At 48.7% G+C, this 23,167-nt stretch overlaps 1 protein-coding gene across 2 annotated transcripts in view; it reads right to left on the bottom strand.

The window, feature by feature from the left end:
- The window catches only part of LOC140431000 (N-acetyl-beta-glucosaminyl-glycoprotein 4-beta-N-acetylgalactosaminyltransferase 1-like), a 1,349,192-nt gene that overhangs the window by 613,152 nt on the left and 712,873 nt on the right, over positions 1-23,167 (bottom strand). For both annotated transcript variants that reach the window (XM_072518891.1, XM_072518892.1), the window contains 2 exons: positions 5,927-6,022; positions 3,353-3,443 (listed from right to left, as the gene is read on the bottom strand). In XM_072518891.1, coding sequence (XP_072374992.1) covers positions 3,353-3,443; positions 5,927-6,022 — 187 coding nt within the window. The remainder of the gene's footprint in view (positions 1-3,352; positions 3,444-5,926; positions 6,023-23,167) is intronic.

Here is a 23,167-nt window from a genome sequence, read left to right as displayed (position 1 = left end):
TTGGAGGCTGGAGTCCGTTCACGTCACACAAAGTGCGTCTTTCGACCACAAAGGTTTGCACCCCGTCGCAGAGAAGGTGTGCGCAATTCAACAGGCCCCCACCCCGACTGACACTTTGCATCTTCGTTTTTTTTCTCGGCCTCGTAAACTATTACGGGAAGTTCCTCCCCAATCTGGCAACTACGCTGGCCCCGTTGCATCTTCTGCTAAAGAAAAATCACACCTGGGTTTGCGGTCAGCCGCAAGAAACCGCTTTCCGGCGGGTAAAACAACAATTGTCGTCGTCTGGGTTACTAACCCACTATGATCCTGGAAAGCCATTGCTCGTCACATGTGATGCATCCCCGTATGGTATTGGGGCCGTCCTGTCCCACAAGATGGAGAACGGGGCCGAGCGGCCGATAGCTTTCGCCTCCCGCACATTGACTGCAGCGGAAAAAAGGTACGCGCAGATCGAGAAGGAGGGCCTGGCAGTGGTCTTTGCGGTGAAACGTTTCCACCAGTACGTGTATGGCCGCCACTTCACTATCGAGACTGATCATAAGCCTCTACTGGGACTTTTCAGAGAGGATAAGCCAATACCGCCCATTGCTTCCGCACGGATCCAGCGCTGGGCTTTGTTGCTCGCTGCATACGAGTATTCTCTGGAGCACAAACCAGGAACGCAGATAGCGAATGCTGACGCACTGAGCCGATTGCCTTTATCGACCGGCCCCATGTCGACCCCCACGACCGGTGAGATGGTGGCAACACTAATTTTTATGGACACCTTGACGGAGCCAGTCCTGTCAAAGGTTCGACACAGAGTCCTATATAGTGGGCAGCATAGACAGCTCCCAGGCGAGTTGCAGGCATTTTCCTCCAAGCTGTCAGAATTCAGCGTGGAAGACGGCATCCTCTTGTGGGGGACGCGTGTGATTGTCCCGGAAAAAGGACAGGAGCTGATACTAAGAGACTTGCACAATGGGCATCCATGTGTGACCAAAATGAAATGTTGGCCCGGAGTTATGTCTGGTGGCCAGGTCTCGACGCCGACATTGAGTAGGTGGCCCAAAACTGCTCCATTTGTCAGGAGCATCAGAAGCTACCGCCGGCTGCGCCCCTACATCACTGGGAATGGCCAGGGTTGCCTTGGGCACACTTGCATGCGGATTTTGCCGGCCCTTTTCAAGGATCCATGTTCTTTTTATTAATCAACGCCCAGTCTAAATGGCTAGAGGTGCATAAGATGCTAGGCACAACGTCCTGCGCAACAATTGAGAAGATGTGTTTGTCTTTTAGTACACATGGCCTCCCCGAGGTGCTGGTCACGGATAACGGCACTCCATTCACCAGTGACGAGTTTGCAAGGTTCATGAAGGTGAACGGCATGCGTCATATCCGCACTGCCCCTTACCACCCGGCTTCAAATGGGTTGGCGGAGCGCGCAGTGCAGACATTCAAAAGAGGCCTAAAGAAGCAGTCTTCCGGATCAATGGACGCGAGACTGGCTCGCTTTTTGGTTACGTACAGGACCACCCCCCATGCGGTGACTGGGGTAGCTCCCGCAGAACTCCTAATGGGCCGGAGACTTCGCACCCGCCTTAGTATGGTTTTCCCGGACATTGGCGCAAAAGTACGCCGCACACAAGAACGGCAGGGACAGGGCTTTTCTCGGCATCGGCCGATTCGGCAGTTTGCACCCGGTGACCCAGTGTTCGTTCGGAATTTTGCTGGTGGTGCCCAGTGGGTTCCTGGCGTAATCTTTCGCCAAACGGGCCCTATATCTTACCAGGTGCAAGCCCAGGGTCGTCTCCAGCGCAAACATGTAGACCACATTCAGTCAAGAAGACTATCCCCTCCAAAGATTCCCCACCCCGGAGCTCATTTCTACAGCCCCAGAGACCATGGAAAGTAGTCCTCACAATCTTCCACTGGTGCCTCACTCGAAGCCTGTGCAGGTCGTTACAGAACCGCATGGAGATAGAGACGCTGACATGACGGAGGCAGCAGACTCTGACTCCGAGATGGAGACACAGGACGCATCAGAGGGGGAATCCTCGGGCCCACGGGCCGTGGATGTACAACCGTTACGCCGTTCATCACAGAAGCGCCGGTCTCCGTCTCGTTACTTGCCGCCCGATCCAGCGCCTCGTGCAAATGGTGTCCGGCCTGCGGCAAAACGAGTCCGATGCCCTCCTTCGCCAGGGTCTTCGGTGGATTCCTTGGACTGAGGAAAAGGGGGTTCGGGGGGACCGGGGGGGGGGGGGGGGGCGGAGGAGGAAGAGACATAAACTAGCTGTAATCTATAATCCTACAATTTGAACCTCTCAGATTTCTTCTTACTAATAATCCACTTATTACTAGGCGTAATGCCATTTCTACCCTGCTGCTAAAGGTAGGAGAGACGAGTAAAGGACCACAGTAGATTAAAATCAAATACCAGTGTTAGATTCATTTCTCTTTCCCCAGCCATCAATTTTCATATAATGAACTTTCAGTTCAGTTCACACTCAGGGCTGAATACAATGGTGCAGTAGTAGCCCTGTCCACCTGCCGGAAAGCCAGTGGAAACTGAACCGCAGGCAGATTTTGAAGCCCCAACCAGATTAAATGTCACTCAGTCAGTTAACTGCCTGCTGTCGAGCTTCTGTTCCTTTAAAGGCACAGCATTTGAATGCCTTAATTGGGCTGCAGATAAGCTCAGTTGTCCAATTTGTAGTGCTCAGCATTACCAGAGGACGGAGAGCTGCCTGCAAAGTGCGAGAGGTGAAGGCAAACAGCAGCCATGATGGGGCCTGCCACAGCTCTGCATAGGAGAGTAGGCAGCATCTCGGAGGGTGCACAGCCTCGCCCAAGAGGCCAAAGCACTAAATACAAGGTAAAGCAGCACGATCCAGCATGAGATCACAGAAATTTGTCAACATTAAAAAAAACTTTAACTTCTGTCCACCTTGAACCAACAGGGTTAACAGGCTCCACACTGTTTGTGTTCAGTGATTTCAACGTTGAAAATTGCATTCTCCCCCTCTCCTCAAGTAAGTTAATGGGTTATTAACTGGAGGAGAGTGGGATTCCTTCCTTGGAAAAGTGTGTCATGATCAGAAGGCACTGGAATCCTGTGCCACCCTGTGGGAACATAGTTTTCAAATTGTGCACACACCCTTACCCTTTCCCAACCCTATCAGCAATTGGAAATCCCAGCCTTTATGACCCTGCTAAGCTATCAGAAGTTTATTTTCAAAATGCTTTTGCCTTTACAAGGTATTGGTGATAGAATTTCAATATCAATGAGCAGCAACAAAGAAGAATAAATGAAATGCAGTCCCTTCAGCCTATTGGACACCCTGAGTATCTCCATCTCCATCCTTACCATCTTTGTAGGGGTGTATGTAGCCAAATAGCCGTAAACCGTAATTCTTCCATTTTGGAGAAACAGCAATCTTGTTCACCGAGGTACGGGTCTGAAACAAAAAGAGAACGTTTCATCCTCCTATTTGTCCACTGGTCACGAGAGGCTGACATGTTGGCCAAAACATACTGCGGATGCTGAAAATCGGAAGTGAAGACAAAGAACTGGCATAAATACTCAGCAGGTCAGGCAGCATCTGCAGAGACAGTTAACATCTGGGGCAATGACCAATTACCCTCAGATATGTTTCCCATATTTTCTGTTCTAGCAGAACTGAGAATACTGAGTCACAACAAATTTGCCCATTCTTGTGACATTTCAAGAACAAGGATTTTTCTGTCTCCATACTGGTCACTAATCAGCTGTGGAAGGAGCTGGCTTTGTGGAAATGATAGCTTGTTCAATTGCAGTAAACGGCAGTCCTAAACCCAGCCTCACAAAAAGTACAGCTGCTTCATCTCCAGTCATACTGAAAGGCTCTCTGAGTGAGGGTACGAGTTCTATCTCTTCCAAATATTGCATGGTTTGTGGTGATACTAGCAACGCCATAGAATTTCTACAGTGCAAAGGAGGTCATTCGCCCCATCAGGTCAGCACTGACCCTCTGAAAGAACACCCTACTATAGCCCACTCCCCCACCCTACCCCTGTCATCCCACCTAACCTGCACATCTTTGGGACACTAAGGTGAAATTTGGCATGGCCAAGCCACCTATCCTGTACATTTTTAGATTGTACGAGGATTCCGACACACAGAGACACTTCCATTGGCCCCTTTTTCAATTCAGGTTTCAGACTTTAAAAAAGTGTAACGGCAACCAATTATACTACCATATACTTGATGGAGCTCATTGTATATTTTGTTATAGCACGGTAATATAGGAGGTATATTTTATTTGGAATATTAGTAATCGTTTAACTAACAAAAGTGATATGCTGGGTTCTCTTCCTGCCAGCAGGTTTAAAAGGGTTGTGTTAAACTTCAGTGGGTCGCTTTTCTGCCACTTACCCACCTGTCCCGGACTTGTCTGAAATTTTACAGGGCCACATTTTAATAATCCATATTGTCACAAGTAGGCTTACATTAACACTGCAATGAAGTTACTGTGAAAGGGTCCTAGTCGCCACATTCCGGCGCCTGTTCGGATACACCGAGGAAGAATTCAGAATGTCCAATTCACCTAACAGCACTTCTTTCAGGACTCCTGGGAGGAAACTGGAGCAGCCGGAGGAAACCCACGCAGCCACAGGGAGACCGTGCAGACTTCGGCACCGACAGTGACCCAAGCCGTGAATCCTGATTCTGGATTTTCATCGGCTGCTTGTTTGGGTCTGCCTGTAGTTCCCAACTGTGGCAACCACTGTCGATGGTGCTGCTATGGGCACAGAACTGCCAGCCATCCAGTTTGCCAGCAATTCTCTGGGGCAGGACTTCCACCCAAGAGAGAGGCAGAAGTCTCAGCTTAAAGCAATTAATGCTGCCCCCAGCATTAAATTCATGCAGGGCAGCCATTGGGATTGTGGGTGGGCATTTTAGCTGGGGTGTAGGGTGGGTGGAGAGAAGGAGTGGGGGATGCAGGGACAACAGTGCACTGTAAAATTCAACCCTTAGAAAAATAGGAAGATGCTACAAATCAACCCATCATACTGGATCTCTGAAAGAACCATTCACTTATTCCCCCTGGATACTGCTCAAATCTTTTCAAATTCTCATAAACAGCAGTGAGTTAAATGATCAGACAATATGGCTTATTTTAGCAATGTTGGCCGAGGGATAAATACTGACTCACTTATTTTTCTCCAAACTAGTGCCATGGGATTTTCTACGTTCACCTCTGAGGGTAGGCTGTATGCCTGTTTACCATCTCTTCCAAAAGTCAGTGCAGCATTCTCTTGGTACTGCACTGGAATGTCAGCCTGGAGGCTGTGCACTGGAGTGGGTTTCTGAAGTGTCAGAGGCGACATCCACCATCAGGGAGCATGCAGAGAAAAGTGCTTTTTCCGAAAAGGAGAGGGGAAGACATGAGAGCAAGTTTTTTTTTTTTTTTTCAAATTTAGTGTGCCCAATTTTGTTTTCCCCAATTAAGGGGCAATTTAGCGTGGCCAATCCACCTAACCTGAACATCTTTGGGTTATGGGGGTGAAACCCACACAGACACGGAGAAAATGTGCAAACTCCACACGGACGGTGACCCAGGGCCGGGTTTCGAACCTGGGTCCTCAGCGCAGTAGGCAACAGTGCCAACCATTGTGCCACCATGCCGAATTAAGTTAGCCAGTGCCAATCCCATTTGCCTCCTGGTGCAGTACTGACAGAGACTTAGCAGCAAGTTGTCATCATCCCATGATGAATGGGGAATTGTTCACAGTGCAGGAGACCTTACAGTGCAGGGGTACCTAAACAACATGGCAAAGGTGGAAGAACGTAGCAAATGTCACTTGGAGAGTTTTAGCGATGCCTCCTCAAGACTTTCAAGTTATCCTTCAAGTTTCTTGCTTTGCAATTAGAAAAGAGTGAAGGTGCAGTTTTACTCACGTGAGGGTAAAGTGGAAAATGAATATTCTTCCGAAGCTGAGAAATTGAAGAGCCACACCAATCCTCAAAAACGTGAAGGTTCACTTTGCCTTTGTACTGCAAAATTAAAACAAAGCAAACATTTATCATAATATCCTAGCCTTGATGATCCAATGTACATGTAAAACAACAGTGCAATTCCTTGTAGAATCAGTGAATACTTAAGGATCCACACCAATGCTTCCTCTAATTTCCCTTCGCTGTGCGTAGCCCGATTCTACCACACACTTTGCAAACCTACACCTTAAAGGGTACATTGCTTGGGCACAGCCTGTTGGTCCTCTATGTGGCACATGTCTGTTTACCATGTGCCATCCATCCACATTGATCCATGGCACATGGACTCTTCACAAAATGGCTTGTGCAAATGTACATATGTTTGATTATCCACACAGAAAAGCTCAAACTGCTTTATCCTTGTTGACACAGAAACAATGCTGATGTCTCAAGTTTGTATCTTCTATTACAGTCATGAGCAAATAATTTCGAAGCTAGTGAACTCAAAACCTTAGCAACTTAGAAAATACTAAGGCGGTGCGGTGGCATGGTGGTTAGCACTGCTGCCCCACAGTTCCAGGGTCCCGGGTTCAATTCCGGCCTCGGGTGACCGTCTGTATGGAGTTTGCACTTTCTCCCCGTGTCTATGTGGGTTTCCTCCGGGTGCTCCGGTTTCCTTCCACAGTCCAAAGATGTGCAGGTTAGGTGGATTGGCCATGGTAAATTGACCCTTAGTGTCCAACAGGTTAGGTCGGGTTATTGGGTTAAAAGGATAGGATGGAGGCATGGGTTTAGGTAGGATGCTCTTTGCAGGGGCCAGTGCAGACTCATTGGGCCAAATGTGCTCCTTCTGCACTGTAAATTCTATGATACTGCACTAAAAATATACATCAAAGTGATTTGATTTCTTTATCCCACCTCCACACAGACAGCCCATTGGATCATTGAATTTCCGGATGGAAAATTCGGAAGAATTTGAAAATGGATGCTATGGCATCACACTAAGAAGGAGTGTACGTGGGCACTACCTCCAATAAAAATCCAAAGAAAATTTCTTCTCGACCAAAGGTTGAAAGAACGTTTGCTATTCTGATCATTAATTTGTGACCAAAAAGATCGGTTCACATGTAACTGAGAATGAATTAAGAAATATCCAGCAATTGGCTGAGATGGGAAGGAGAAGTACAAGAATGTTGTTTTGCTTTTCAGTTCCTCAATGAAGCTGGAAAGCGAGATATCCCCAGGGTACCCGACACATTTATTTTCCACCTTGGCTAAAGAACTAGGTTATTAATAGCTAATGGCTCTGCTTAGTCACTTCAATTCACCCCACCCAATAGCAAGAAGTGAATAGATAAGGCAAAGGCTGTAACTTGCATAAATGCTGGGGAGTAATACTCGGTGACAAATAACCTAACACTTTGGACGGGATTTACTGGCTGTTCACGCATGCGGGAAATTCCGGTTCCATGCCGGCACATGGGTTTCCCGGCGATAAGGGCTTCTGTCAACGGGAAATCCCGTTGACAACGGTGGGACCGGAAGATCCCACTGGTGAATCGCCTCCCCCACCAAAAGACATGCGGTGGGGGAGGCGGTAAATCCCACTCTTTATATCTCGCTCAGAACTGGCTTATACCTACCATGTTTCCTCTCAGGTTAGTCAAATGGTGAAGGTTGAATGAATTACTGTTCACACAAGTTGATTTAATGCAGGAAAAGGTTAAACTTGTCACTGATATAATACAGAAACATGTAGCAATGCTGATAAACCTATCCTTGGTAGGGAAAGAGGACCATCCTAAACTAGAGGACACAATCTTGTCGTTCCTGCACCAGGGTTGGTCAGAATGATAAATGTCAACCTCGGCCCATACTCAACTAGCTGTCTCCTTGGCTGAAACACTGACAAGCTAACACTGCACTGGGATACTTCTTGTCAAAAAACTTCTAAAACACAGACGGCTTGAAGTAGTAAGAGCAATAAATTGGAAGAACTGTCATTAAAGGTCACCCCGCTCAGGAGAAATGCTCGACTTGTCTGGAACAGTGAGAAAAAGCGCTGGCACTTCTACCATGCTCAGGAAAGTCACGAAGGCAATATAAGCTCCATCCAAAACCAGTTGCAATTTGCTGTTCTTTCTATTGAGTAATATTGCATTTGAAAAAATTTCCTAGATAACTATTCTCCTTGAGGAGAGGGTGGTGGCGGCGGCGGGGGGGAGGATCTTTTGTGAGTCAAACTGGCTCCCAAGGTCACATGTCTGGCAATGTAAGCGGAGGTGTTCAGATTTGGCAATCTTTTTTTAAAGTCAGACTGCTCCATGGTATCGCTATCGCTAAGCCAGTTCAGTCAGCCTGGCTCATTCAGTAGACCAGAATGAGTAAACCTGTAACTATAAACTAAGGATTGAGATTCGTCAGACAGCCTCGGGTTACCCTGCAAGGTTACACCTAAAACATATAAGATACATAGATACATAAGTACATAGGTATTAGGAGCAGAAGTAAGCAATTAAGCCCTTGCAGCCTGCTCCTCCATTCAATCAGGTCATGGCTGATCTCTTCCTGGTCTCAAATCCACCTCCCTGCTTGTTGCCCATATCGCTTTAACCCGCTTTTTAAAAACAGAAATTTCTCTATCTCCTTCCTGAAACCATTAATTGATTCACGCTCCACTGCATTATGCGGCAGTGAGTTCCACAAATTCACCACCTTCTGCGAGAAATAGTTCCTCCTTATCTAAGTTCTAAATCTACTGCCTCGGAACCTCTCGTTCTGTGACCTCTCATTCTACATTGCCCCACAAGGGGAAACATTTGGTCTACGTTTACTTTATCAATCCCTCTTAGTATTTTATACATCTCAATCAGATGCCCACTCATTCTTCTAAACTCCAGCGAGTATATGCCAAAACTGTTTAATCTTTCCTCCTACATTAACCTTTTCAACCCCGGAATCAATCTGATTAACCTCCTCTGAACTGCTTCCAATGCCATCACATCCTTCCTCAAATAAGCTGACCAAAACTGGGCACAATACTCCGGATGTGGTCTTACCAACACCCTACACAATTGCAGCAGCAACAACACGTCTCTACATTCCAGGCCTTTTACAATAAATGTTAAAATTCCATTTGCTTTTTTTATTACATGCTGCACCTGTATACCGACTTTCTGTGATTCATGAACAAAGACACCCAGATCCCTCTGCCCAGAAGTATTTTGAGTCTGCTTTCCATGAGATAATAATTTGCCTTTCTATTTTTTTGGCCAAAATGGGTCACCTCACACTTTTCAGATTAAATTCCATCTGCCAAAGTTTGGCCCATTCTCCTAGCTTATCTGTATTCGTCTGTAAACTATCTCCTCTTCACTGCCTGCTTTTCTACCTATTTTAGTATCATCTGCAAATTTTGCTATGTTACCCTCTGTCCCTGCTTGCAGATCATTTACATAGATTGTAAACAGTTGAGGTCCGAGAACTGACCCCTGCGGCACCCTGCTAATTACAGTTCGTCAACCAGAGAAGGACCCATTTACCACGACCCTCTGCTTTCTGTCAGTCAGCCAATCCTCAATCCAATCTAGTCCTCTACCCCCAATCCTTTGTGATCTCACTTTCTGGATCAATCTTTTATGCGGCAACTTGTCAAACGCCTTCTGGAAGTCTAGATATACCACATCCATAGGTTCCCTATTATCCACTTTGCTGGTTACGTCCTGAAAGAACTCAAGTAAGTTTGTCAAACATGACTGACCCTTCATAAAACCATGCTAACACTGGTGGATTGAGCTTTGAGTTTCCAAATGTTCAGTCATCTCATTCTTAATGATTGATTCCAGCAACCTCCCCATCAGAGAGGCCAAGCTACTAAGTCTATAATTTCCTATTTTTTGCCTCTCTCTCTTTGTGAATGGGGCGACACATTCGCGTTTCCAATCCACTGGGACCTTTCCAGAATCCAGGGAATTTTGAAATATCATAACCAATGCATCCACTTCTCTGCTGCCACTTCCTTTAATACCCTAGGGTGCAGGCCATCAGGTCCTGGAAATTTATCTGACGTTAATCCCATTAGTTTATTCAATATCTTCTTCCCAGTAATGGTTATTGGACCAAGTTCCTCTGCACTAATTGTCGTTTTTGGAAAATTTTGATTATCCTCTACCGCGAAGACAGGCAAAATATTGGTTCAGTGCCTCCACCATCTGTGTTCCCCATTATTACCTCACTAGTATCGTCCTTTAAAGGGCCAACATTGCTTTAGCTATTCTCTTCCTTTTTATATACTTATAGATGCTTTTGGTGTCAGTGTTTATGTTTTCTGTTAGTTTTCTTTTGCAATTGACCCTAGCTTTTTTGATTTTAATTTTAGTAGCCTTTTGTTGAACCTTAAAGTTCTCCCAATCCTCCAGTTTAACGTAATCTTTTGCAGTATGGTACGCCCTAGTTTATGACTTTATGTCAGACTGACTTTCCTTTTTTGGCATGGAACATTTTTCTCCCTTTTGCAATTCCTCTTCCGCTGAGGAATACACTTTAATTGAAAGGAATTTAATATCTCCCTCAACATCCAATATTGTTCTTAAACTATCCTCCCCTCAATTATTTGTGCCCAGTCTACTTGGGCCAACTCTTTCCTCAGGCCTATATAATTAGCTCTGCCCAACGTTAACATTCTAGTATGGCACTCTGTCTTCTCTCGCTCAATCTGAATTCGAAATTCTCGCATGCTCTGATCACTCCTTCCAAGAGGATCCTTAACGAAAAGACCATTTATCAACCCTTCCTCGTTACAAAGTACTAAATCTAAAATAGCCTTCTCCTTCATTAGCTCTATAAGGTATTGCTCTAAGAAACAATCCCTCATAAACTCTATGAAATCTCCCTTGAGGCTACCCTTGCCAATTTGATTAGTCCAGTCAATATGCATGTTAAAATCACCCATGATTACCGCTGTGCCCTTCTCACAAGCCCTCATTGGTTTATACCACGTCCCACTTTGGAAGTATTCCTCGGGGGCCTGTAAATTACTCCTACCAATCAGTTTTCCTACTTGTTTTGTAAATTTCCACCCGGATCGATTCAACATTTTGGCCCTTCGTGCCAATATAATTTCTTACTACAGCCTTGATGACATCCTAAACCAAGAAAGCAACTCCACCTTCTGTTCCATCCTGTCTATCAGTTCATAATACTGAGTACCCTTGGACAGTCAACTCTCACTCCCGGTCCTCTTGCAACCCTGGGCTGGATTCTCCGATTTGCAGACTAAGTGCTGACTCTGGCGTGGGAACAGTGACGTTTTATGGCAGAAAAAAGGGCACAGCAGTTGCACCAATCCTCTGTCTGGTGGGGGGCTAGCAGCCACACAGCATAACCCCCCCCCCCACCCCGGCTTTACCTGCTGATATGGCCGGAGAGTGGCTGGGTCAGTGACCGCGCATGAGCACGGCAGCAGCCGCGCCGTGCAACATGGCGCCAGCCATGCGCGCACCCGGCCTGCCAAATAATGTCCTCCAGTATACCCCCTTGCCACCCCCCCACCAGTCCTCACAGCCTTCGCCAAAGCCCCCCCAGCCAGCGGCACGGCTCCACCCTGAATGTGACATCGCCGTACACAGTTCGCAGCCGCCACGCGAGGTCTACGAAAAACAAAATACCATAAGTGTTCCACGCCGTCAGGAACTCGGCCCATAGGGGGCAGAGCATCGGGGGAGGGCCTCAGGTGACATCCTGAGGCCGTCCCTACGGTGTGCGGCGTTTTTGAGGGGACGGAGCATCGCAAAAGCGACGCCGCCCCCGATTTCGAAGCAAAAGGGGATTCTCCGGCTGATCACTGAACGCGATTTTGGCGTCGGCAACCGGAAAATCCCGCCCCATGTTTCCGTAACCCCACCAGATCATACCCATTTGTCTCTATTTCTGCCGGTGATCCTAGCTGGACAAGCAACAGAGAATTTATTTTTCACTTAATTGTAAACGTACTTTTAATGTGTTTTCAGGGTTTTCATTTATCGATCTGCATACAACATAAGGAATTTGATGCAGGAGTGCAGTGCATTTTAAAAATTTCCAAATCAAATGTTACCTCACAATTATGCTAAATATATACAATTTACTCAATCAGCAGCTGGATATCTTTATCAAGTGCTCACAACACTTCTACAACTAATCTGCCAAACGGGAAAAAAAGGATGTATGCGGTGTGTTCTTGAACATGCATGATAGCACACAAAATTGGACGTCAGCATCACTTCCCTGTGTTGACCCATTGAGCAGCAAATTGTATCAAACTTGGGTAGCTCTCCACTGAGTTACTTATGCAATTTCAGGGTATTCTTTGAGAAATACTTTGGGAAAAAACATCAACTTTGATTTGAATTATGCTGTCAACATCGAAGAAAAAAATCACCAAATGTTTCAGAGAGGCATGTCAAAAATGGAAACGATTCTTCTTTTCTTTTGTTCTTTTTGAAATACATTGGACAATTTTAGCGCGGGGGCGGAGAATCCAATTTCATGCTGATATTGGGCCCGGTGCTGGTACGGCGATTCTCCGGGACCCGAGAATCAGCGTGATCGTGGAGTACTCCGCGCGGCTGGGGGCCCATTGACAGAGGCCAGCCCAACGATCCTCTGCTCCCGATCGGCCGAGTTCCCAACAGCGTGGAACTAACTTGCTATTGCCGGTCGGGATGCTTGCATGGCGGCTGCGGACTCAGTCCACGGCCGTCCTGGTGTGGGGCGGGGGGATCGGACACCGGGGGGGCGGGTCTCATAGGTTAATATCAGCGCGGTCCGATCCTCGGGCAGGTGGCCGATCGGGGGGTCCCTAGTTTTCCGTCTGCCTCTGCGGTCCAAGTCTGCAATGGCGCTCGCTGCAGCCGCACATGCGCAGACTCAAAACCGGAGGTGCGGGGGCCCATACCCGCAGCTGAAGTTGCATGAATTACTCTGTGTCCCTGCTAGCCCCCTGCAGGGCACTGAATTAGCTGATCTTTTTTGCATGAAATTCCAGCGTAAAACTCCAGGGTTTTTAAGCCGGTGTGGAGTCAACAGTCCCATTTTGGGAGAATCCAGCCATTGTGTTTAATTCTGTCTTTGTGTGACAGAATAAAGTGTGTAATATCCGCAGTCCATTTTACATATCCTGAATTTTATTCCCACCGACTTTAATGAAAATAATGGTGGGGTGTGATGTAAAATGGGCATGGGATTGGCAGTCGCCCAGTTTACACAACTACACAAAATACAAGCCTACTGTATTATTCATCAGGTAACCTTCTTCACAAAAACTACACCAGTTTCACCCTGTAATGGCCACTAAGTGATATGGTGTGAATCAACTCGCAATGTCTCCTTTATGACTTTTATTTAGTATTGCCAAGATTAGGAATGCAGCCCTGTAAACCTGGGGCGTCATTCTCCGACCCCCCGCCGGGTCGGAGAATCGCCGGGGGCTGGCGTGAATCCCGCCCCCACCGGTTGCCGAAGTCTTCGGCACCGGAGATTCGGCGGGGGCGGGAACCGCGCCGCGCCGGTTGGCGGGCCCCCCCACGGTCTCCACCATGGCGGAGGCGGAAGAGACTCTCTCCACTGCGCATGCGTGGGAAACTGTCAGCGGCCGCTGATGCTCCCACGCATGCGCCGCCCGGGGATGTCATTTCCGCGCCAGCTGGCGGGGCAACAAAGGCCGTTTCCGCCAGCTGGCGAGGCGGAAATTCCTCCGGCGTCGGCCTAGCCCCTCAATGTTGGGGCTCGGCCCCCAAAGATGCGGAGCATTCCGCACCTTTGGGGCGGCGCGATGCCCGTCTGATTGGCGCCGTTTTGGGCGCCAGTCGGCGGACATCGCGCCGTTTCAGGAGAATTTCGCCCCTGTTTCCTTATTGGCAGCACTGTTAGAATCATAGAATTTACAGTGCAGAAGGAGGCCATTTGGCCCATCGAGTCTGCACCGGCTCTTGGAAAGAGCACCCTACACAAGGTCAACACCTCCACCCTATCCCCATAACCCCACCCAACACTAATGGCAATTTTGGACGCTAAATGCAATTTATCATGGCCAATCCACCTAACCTGCACATCTTTGGACTGTGGGAGGAAACCGGAGCACCCGGAGGAAACCCACGCACACACGGGGAGGATGTGCAGACTCCGCACAGACAGTGACCCAAGCCGGAAGTGAACCTGGGACCTTGGAGCTGTGAAGCAATTGTGCTATCCACAATGCTACCGTGCTGCCCCAAATGTTAGCACACCAATATCCCCTCTAATATCAATTCATTAATTGATGGTCTGTGTATTTCTCAGAAGGAAAGTGCCAGAACAAAAGAAAACTATTATAAATAGAAACAGAAAATGCTGGATTAGCTCAACAGATCTGGCAGCACCTGTGGAGAGAAACAGAGTTAGCATTTCGGATCTAAATGCCCTCCGACAGAACGGTTCTGCAGAGGGGTCATTTAGATTGGAAATGTTAATTTAGTTTCTCTCCACAGATACTGTCAGACCTGCTAAGTTTATCCAGCCTTCACTGTTTTTATTTCAGATTTCCAGCATTTGCAGTATTTTGTTTTTTGTTATAACCCACAAGTATCTTACGTGGTGGGACAATTAACTTCCCTGTGAAGCTTGCAGAATATGAGCTCCCCTGTTAAGATGGCGGGGGACCTCAAAACAGTGTCTAGTTATATGGTATATAAAGCCGGCCTGTTAGGCACCAGCAAGGCAGACCCAGTTGGGATTGTATATAATAGTTATAAGTAGTTAATATTAGTAAATAAACAAAGCTTCTCTGAACTAGTCAGGGTGGACTCCTTTGTGGCCTTATAAAACTTTTAAAAGAAAACTCTTTGTTATCCTTGGCTCAGTGGTGGCACTCCTGCCTCTGAGTCAGTGATTTATGGATTCAAGGCCCACTCCAGCATGTGGATACAATGGGCACAATCTACCGGTCACGTTGCGCTTGAACGGCGGTGCAGCCAGTAGAAGCCGGGAGATCACTCTTCCGGGATCTACCTGGCTCGTCATGCCTCATGAGATGTTGCGATCTGATCCTGCCCGTTCCTCTGGCTGAAGAAATTCCTCCTCATCTCTGTTTTAAAGGATCGTCCCTTTAGTCTGAGATGGTGTCCTCTGGTTCTAGTTTTTCCTACAAGTGGAAACATCCTCTCCACGTCCACTCTATCCAGATCTGGCCCCGGGGGGTGCCCCCACGGTGGCCTGGCCCGCGATCGGGGCCCACGGATCCGCGGGCGGGCCTGTGCCGTGGGGGCACTCTTTCCCTTCCGCCTCCGCCACGGTCTCCACCATGGCGGAGGCGGAAGAGACTCCCTCCACTGCGCATGCGCGGGAAACTGTCAGCGGCCGCTGACGCTCCCACGCATGCGCCGCCCGGAGATGTCATTTCCGCGCCAGCTGGCGGGGCAACAAAGGCCGTTTCCGCCAGCTGGCGGGGCGGAAATCCCTCCGGCGTCGGCCTAGCCCCTCAATGTTGGGGCTCGGCCCCCAAAGATGCGGAGCATTCCGCACCTTTGGGGCGGCACGATGCCCGTCTGATTGGCGCCGTTTTGGGCACCAGTCGGCGGACATCGCGCCGTTTGGGGAGAATTTCGCCCCTGGTCTTGTATTCTAGCCCTCTTGACATGAATGATAACATTGCATTTGCCTTCCTAACTGCTGACTGAACCTGCACATTAACCTTAAGAGAATCGTGAACAAGGACTCCCAAGTCCCTTTGTGCTTCTCATTTCCTCAGCATCTTCCCATTTAGAAAATAGTCTATGACTCCATGTCTCCTTCCAAAGTGCATAACCTCACACTTTTCCACATTGTATTCCATCTGCCACTTCTTTGCTCACTCCCCTAGCCTGTCCAAGTCCTTCTGCAGCCTGTTTGCTTCCTCAATGCTACCTTCCCCTCTACAGATCTTTATATCATCTGCAAACTTAGCAACAGTGCCTTCAGTTCCTTCTTCTAGATCATTAATGTATATTGTGAAAAGTTGTGGTCCCAGCACAGACCCCTGAGGCACACCACTAGTCACTGGCTGCCATCCTGAAAAATACCCCTTTATCCCCACTCTCTTCCTTCTGCCAGTCAGCCAATCCTCTATCCATGCCAGGATCTTACCCTTAACACCATAGGCTCTTAACTTATTTAACAACCTCCTATGCGGTACCTTGTCAAAGGCCTTCTGGAAATCTAAGTAAATCACGTCCACTGGTTCTCCTTTGTCTAACTTCCTTGTTACCTCCTCAAAGAACTCTAACAGATTTGTCAGACATGACCTCCCCTTGATTAAGCTGTGCTGACTCAGTCCTATTTTATCATGCACTTCCAAGTACTCCGCAATCTCATCTTTAATAATGGACTCTAAAATCTTACCAATGACCCAAGTCAGGCTAACCGGCCTATAATTTCCCGTCTTCTGCCTCCCTCCCTTCTTAAACAGGGTGTTACATTACCAACTTTCCAGTCCTCTGGGACCCTTCCTGCCCCCAGTGATTCCTGAAAGATCATCACCAATGCCTCCACAATCTCCTGAGCTATCTCATTTAGAGCCCTGGGGTGAAGTCCATCCAGTCGAGGTATTTATCCACCTTCCGACGTTTCAGTTTCCTCAGAACCTTCTCCTTAGTAATGGTCACTGCACTCACCTCTGCCCCCTGGTTCTCCTGGAGCTCTGGCATCCCACTGGTGTCTTCCACCGTGAAGACTGATGCAAAGTAACTATTCAGTTCGTCTGTCATTTCTTTGTTTCCTATTATTACTTCTCCAGCCACATTTTCCAGTGGTCCAATGTCTATTTTTGCCTCTCTCTTCATCTCTGGTGTTCTCTCCCTGGATGGAGTAATTGTCACGTTCAGCAGGTGCCTGATATTCGATGTTCGATACCTGCCCTTAACAAAGCCCGTCTGGACCTCCACAACTACTGCCGGCACGTAGCTCTCCGGTCATCTCGCCAGAGCCTTTGCCAGGATCTTTGCGCCTGAGTTTAAATTGTTTGTGTTCTATTGGATTGTTTGGTAATTTGCAATTTTTTGGGAATAAAAATATTTTTTAAAAAAGAACAGTAAGTTCTCCTTGGTGACTTGATCAATATTTATTCAACTCCCAAAGTCACGAAGAAAAACCAATGACCTGGGCATATAATTCATTGCTGTCTATGGCACCTGGTGTTTGTAAATTGACTGCCATTGTTTGACACATTGCAGCGACTGTACTTCTAAAATATTTAATTAGCTGCGAGATGCTTTAGAATATTCTATATTGAATGGTGCAATATAGATGCACGTTCGACTTCCAGTGACGGGAACATGCTGAGCGGACGCACAAAAGATAGCTCTCCTCCTGGGAACTCAAAATTAGGCACTTTCATCCCAAAATAGCCCGCTAAATCCAGGAGAAAGCCCTCACCCTCCTCCAACACTACCAAGACATGCCAAGCAGCAGCAACCCTAGGGGCAAAAGAGATGGCAGAGGCAGTAAGCTCCTTGAGAGGAAGTCCAAGGCGATGGCAAACACATGGGGCGATGAGGTCCTGGCCACACCTGAATGAGAAGGACTGCCGGATTGCGCCCCGCCGCTAAACGAATGGAGGGAGTTCCTAACACAGGAACTCCAACAACTCCAGGATGCCACCAAAATGGAAATGGTGGCCATGGTGAAAGTGGCAGTTGCGGAGGCGCTGGTCACCCTGCAAGCAGCGTTGGAGAAGATGGAAAGGCGGCTGGAGATGCGGAAAGTGACAATCAGGGAGCTGAAGAAGGCCACCAATGACCAGAGCGAATGGCTCGCCTCACTTGAGACAGAAATGGCAAGGTTGGTGGCGACGTAAGGGAATCTAAGGGGGAAGGTCGAGGACCAAGAAAATGGGCCACGCTGCCAAAATCTGTGCATCGTGGGTCTACCAGAGGGAACCGAGGGCAGGAACTCTACCGAGTAAGTGGCCCAGATGCTAGGCAAACTGTTTGGAGGGGAAAGCTTCCCCAAACTTCCAGAAGAGGACAGAGCCCAGAGGTCACTCCAACCAAAGCCCGTGGCGGGGGAGCACCCGCGGGTCATCATTGCAAAGCTGCACCGGTACCAAGATGGGGAAATTATCCTAAACTGGGCAAAACATACAAGGTCCTGCAACTGGGTGGGCCACTCAGTCCGGTGTATCAAGACATTGGAATAGACCTGACCAAGCACCAGGCAGAATTTAACAAAGCCAAAGCAGCACTTTATAAGAAAAATGTGCGGTTCGGATTGCTGTACCCAGCTAAGCTCTAGGTGACGTTCCAGGGCAGGGAATATTATGTCGCCGCATCGGCGGATGCAGATGATTTCATCCACAAGCATACACATAGATGCCGGCTATGTTGGGTGGCTCCTGGACAAAGGGAAACCCAAGAGGTCAGAGGTCCGGCCTCATGGTGAGTACAGTGACCACGGCCATTTTGGAAGGCCCCCGAAAAAAGGGAAACCCCGGAATGCAGGGGAGCATCCAGAAGGTAAGTATAGTTGATCCGGCAGGGGGGAACAGAAACCGCCCCTGTGGGGGCCAGAATAGGTCGTGTCCGGGCCCTGTTTGCGCCGTCGTGAAACGCGACGGCGTTCACCACGGCGCGAACACCTGGCCTCAATATCGGAGAATCGCCCCCCCAGAGTCTTCGCCCATCTGAAAAGTATGAAAGCCGACATCGTCCTTCTCCAGGAGACCCACCAGAGGGAGAAAGACTGACTGCGGGTCAGTAAGAATTGGGTGGGACAGATGTACCATTTGTGCTATGGGACGAGGGCTAGGTGGGTGGCCATACTGCTCAATAAGCGGATAACATTTACAGCGACAAGGATGGTTATGGACCAATGGGACGGTATGTCATGGTTAGTGGCGTCCTGGAAGGGGCATTATTGGTCCTTGCAAACGTGTACGTTCCCAACTGGGATGACACAGAATCCATGAAAAAGACCAGGACGGAATCCCTGGCATAGATACACACCGACTCATCATGGGGGGAGAGTTTAACAGCACACAGGACCCATGGACAGACTGATCAAACCCCAAATTAGGGCGAAAAAACAAACATGGTAAAAGAACTGGGCGTGTTCATGGAGCAGATGGGGGCAGCGAACACGTGGAGGTTTACACACCCAAGAGAGAAGGAGTTCTCCGTCTTCTCCCAGGTACAGAGGGCATATTCCAGTATAGTCTTTTTTGTAGTGGGGAAAGCGGTGCTTCCAGGGGTAGTAGGAGCGGAATACTCCGCAATTGTAATCTCCAACCATGCTCCACATGCCCCCCATGGAGGCTGGACACGGCATTCTGTGAATGGATATCACAGGCAATAGATTACCAACGAACGTTACCAACACCAAAATGGGGAGGTCACTTGCTGTTATACGTGTCGGAACCGAGTGTGTCGATAGGGGGAATATTGGAGCTGCTTCGAGTGTTTGGGTCTTTCTCGGGATACAAACTAAATCTTGACAAGAGTGAGTATTTTGTGGTGTCTCGGCCAGGGGGGGGGCAGGGGTGGGGGAGCTGCCATCCCATAGGGCAGGGACTCACTTTAGGTACCTGGGGGTGCAGGCTGCTCGGGAGTGGGGGGGGGGGGCTTCGCAGGTACAATAATTCTCATTTGGTGGGGAGAGTGAAAGCTGATCTGGCAATGAGGCAATGCCCTCTGTCACTGGCAGGTCAGGTACAGGCGGTTAAAATGAACGTGTTGCCACAATTTCTGTTTATTTTTCAATGTCTGCCGATTTTACTGCCAAAGGCTTTTTGCAGACAAATTGAGGGAAAGATTACATCGTTCATATGGGGAGGGAAGGTGGCCAGAGTTAGAAAGGTGCTATTACAGAGAGGAAGGCAGGCAGGAGGTTTGTGGCTTCCGAACCTGATGTATTACTACTGGGCGGCGAATGTGGAGAAGGTGCGGAGCTGGGTCAGAGGGGTTGATTCCCAGTGGGTCAGAATGGAGGAGAGTTTGTGCAGGGGGTCGGGATTGAAAGCACTAGCAACAGCGCCGCTCCCGATAGCCCCGGGGAAGTACTCAGGGAGTCCGGTAATAATAGCTTCATTGAGAATTTGGAGGCAGTTTCGCCAACACTTCGGGTTGGGGGCAGGGTCAAGGGAAAAGCCAATTCAGGGGAACTACAAATTTGAGCCAGGGAGGTGGGATGGAAATTTTCGGAAATGAGAGGAGAAGGGGTTTAAGACACTGAAAGATTTGTTTCTTAGGGGTGGGTTTGCTGGATTGAAGGAGCTGGAAGCGAAGTATGGGCTGGAGCAGTGGGAAATGTTTAGATACATGCAGGTTCGAGATTTTGCCAGAAAGGAGATACAGCCGGCCTCCACACTGCTGGAGGAGGTGCTGACGACAGGGGGACTGGAGAAGGGGGTAGTGTCAGCGGTTTACGGAGCTATTTTGGAAGAGGAGAAGGCACCACTGGAAGGGATCAAAGCAAAGTGTGAGGAAGACTTGGGAGAGGATATGGAGGAGGGGTTCTGGTGTGAGGTGCTCCGGAGAGTGAATGCATCCACCTCGTGCGCGCTAATCACGTTCATATGTTTTGGTCCTGTCCAAAGCTAGAGGATTACTGGATGGAGGTTTTTAGGGTAATTTCTAAAGTGGTGCGTGTGAAACTGGACCCGGGCCCTCAGGAGGCCACATTCGGGGTGTCGGACCAGCCAGGGTTGGAAACGGGTGCAGAGGCAGATGTTGTAGCCTTCGCCTCGTTGATCGCCCAAAGGCGGATGCTGATGGGATTGAGATCAACCTCTCCACCCTGTGCCCTGGCGTGGCGGGGGGACTTGTTGGAATTCTTGACTCTCGAGAATGTTAAGTTTGAACTGAGGGGAAGGATGGAGGGGTTCTACAATTCATGGGCATTATTCATCATGCACTTTCAAGAACTGGATAACATCGAACATTAGTTGGGGGGGGGTGGGTGGGAGGGTTGGGGGGCGGTGTGTGTTGATGGTGACTATGGGTGATTCCTCATTCCTTTTTGCCGTTTGTTTATGTGAACGTGTTTGGGGTTTGGTGGGAGGATGGGATCATTGTTATTGATATGGTGATTGGCATATTTGTCACTGATTATTGTTTATTGTTGGTGGGTGTAAATTTGGGAGAAAATGTGAAAAAGGAGAATAAAGAAATATTTAAAAAAGAGAATGGTGAGGTCTCAGCCTCCACGTCTGGGAGGTGTCGAAGGGGGGAAATTACCGCTTTAAAGCACGCAAAGATAAGAAAGAGATGGTGGCTAGGCAAGAGCTGGTCGACTCCATGCTGGAGGTGGATCGGTGGTACGCCACAGACCCAACCATAGAGCTGCTGGCAGAGAGGAAAAAGCTACAAATAGACTTTGATCTGCTCTCCACAGAGAAGGCAGTGCACCAGCTCCGCCAGGCACGGAGGACCTTTTACGAGCATGGATGACTCACCAGCTGAGGAAGCAGGGAGCCACGAGGGAAAGAGCGCAGGTTAGGGACAACAACAGCAGGCGAGTCACCAAGCCGGAAAGGATTAACGAGGCCTTCGAGACTTCCTACCGGGCTGAACACCTCCAAGCCCCCCAACTGTAGGAGGAAATACTCTCCCCCCCCCCCCGGATGAGATAAGGGAAAAATGGGAGGAAGACTAGGCTTGGAAGTAGGGAGAGGACTCTGGATCGAAGCACTGCACAGAGTGAACTCCACCTCCACATGCGCAGGGCTGAGCCTAACACAGCTAAAGATGGTGCACAGAGCGCATCTAACCAGAACCCGAATGAGTGGGTTCTCTCTGGAGGACAAATGTGAATGATGCCAGGGAGGCCTGCCCAACCACACCCACATGTTCTGGGCCTACCCCAGGCTTGTCGGGTACTGGATGACCTTCTTTGAGGCAATGTCCAGGGTTGTGGGGGTGAGGTTGGAGCCATGCCCAGAATTAGCAGTCTTCGGAGTTTCAGAGCAGCCAGAACTCTTTGGGATGGGGACAACACCCTCACCTTTGCCTCCCCGATCACCTGCAGCACTAATCAAAGCTGCAGACTGGCTGTCCGACATGGCGGAATTTCTCAGGTTGGAGAAAATAAAATTTGCTATTTGGGGATCGGAAGCGGGCTACCACAGGACAAGCCAGCCATTCGCCAACTTGTTCCAAGATAGGCAGCACGGTAGCACAAATGGATAGCATTGTGGCTTCACAGCGCCAGGGTCCCAGGTTCGATTCCCCACTGGGTCACTGTCTGTGCGGAGTCTGCACGTTCTCCCCGTGTCTGCGTGGGTTTCCTCCGGGTGCTCCGGTTTCCTCCCACAGTCCAAAGACGTTCCGGTTAGGTGGATTGGCCATGATAAATTGCCCTTAATGACCAAAAAGGTTAGGAGGGATTATTGGGTTATGGGGATAGGGTGGAAGTGAGGGCTTATGTGGGTCGGTGCAGACTCGATGGGCCGAATGGCCTCCTTCTGCACTGTATGTTCTATGTTCGCACTGGAGGGGGGGGGGGGGGTGGTGGAGTCCCAAACAAGCCACGGGACAAAGGTTCGCACTGGAGTGAGGAGGAGAGGGCGAGGGGGTGGAAACAGAGGGGGGGGGGGGGGGAGCGAAAGCTTGCAAAGCAGGTGAGAGAGACAAGGGACAAAGTGCAGGGGACGGGCTTGAGGACCCGCTGAAACCCAAAGCAAATGGTAAAGACACACCTGTAAATACACGCTCGGGCCACACCAGGGATTAGAACAGAGGCAGATTGGCTAAAGGACTATCACGGCCACAGCGGGAAGGGAGACAAGTATCCGTAAATATATGTGAGGATTTCTGTTTGTCTTCCCTTTTGTCTTTTTCTCCCTGCCTTCTTGTGACGATTTTCATTTTTCCCTTTTTTGCGGGTTTGCAACATGTAATGTAGCTTAAGAACTGAAGTGTGAAACATAAATGTGAAAAACAATAAAAAGCATTAATAAAAAAGAGATGCATGTTCTTTCTTTCCAAAGCTTCTGCGAACTGTAACTTTACACAAGTTTGGTTCACAAGTACTGTTCCAGTCCTCTCAGTGGTTAATGCAGATTCCCAAAGGTTTCAGTCCGACATATTTTAAACAGCCACTGAGACATCAGGACAAATGCAAGGAAAATAAGATCAGTAGAGAACTGAGCTGCAAAATGCTAACCTGAAGTGGTAGCAGAAGAGCGACATTCACTGGTGAACGATGGCCTACATTAGATGG

The sequence above is a fragment of the Scyliorhinus torazame genome, chromosome 10 (genome assembly GCF_047496885.1).
Source record: "Scyliorhinus torazame isolate Kashiwa2021f chromosome 10, sScyTor2.1, whole genome shotgun sequence".
Classification (NCBI taxonomy): domain Eukaryota; kingdom Metazoa; phylum Chordata; class Chondrichthyes; order Carcharhiniformes; family Scyliorhinidae; genus Scyliorhinus; species Scyliorhinus torazame.
Note: the sequence above shows the minus strand (reverse complement) of the source record. Positions and strands in the feature narration are given on the sequence as shown.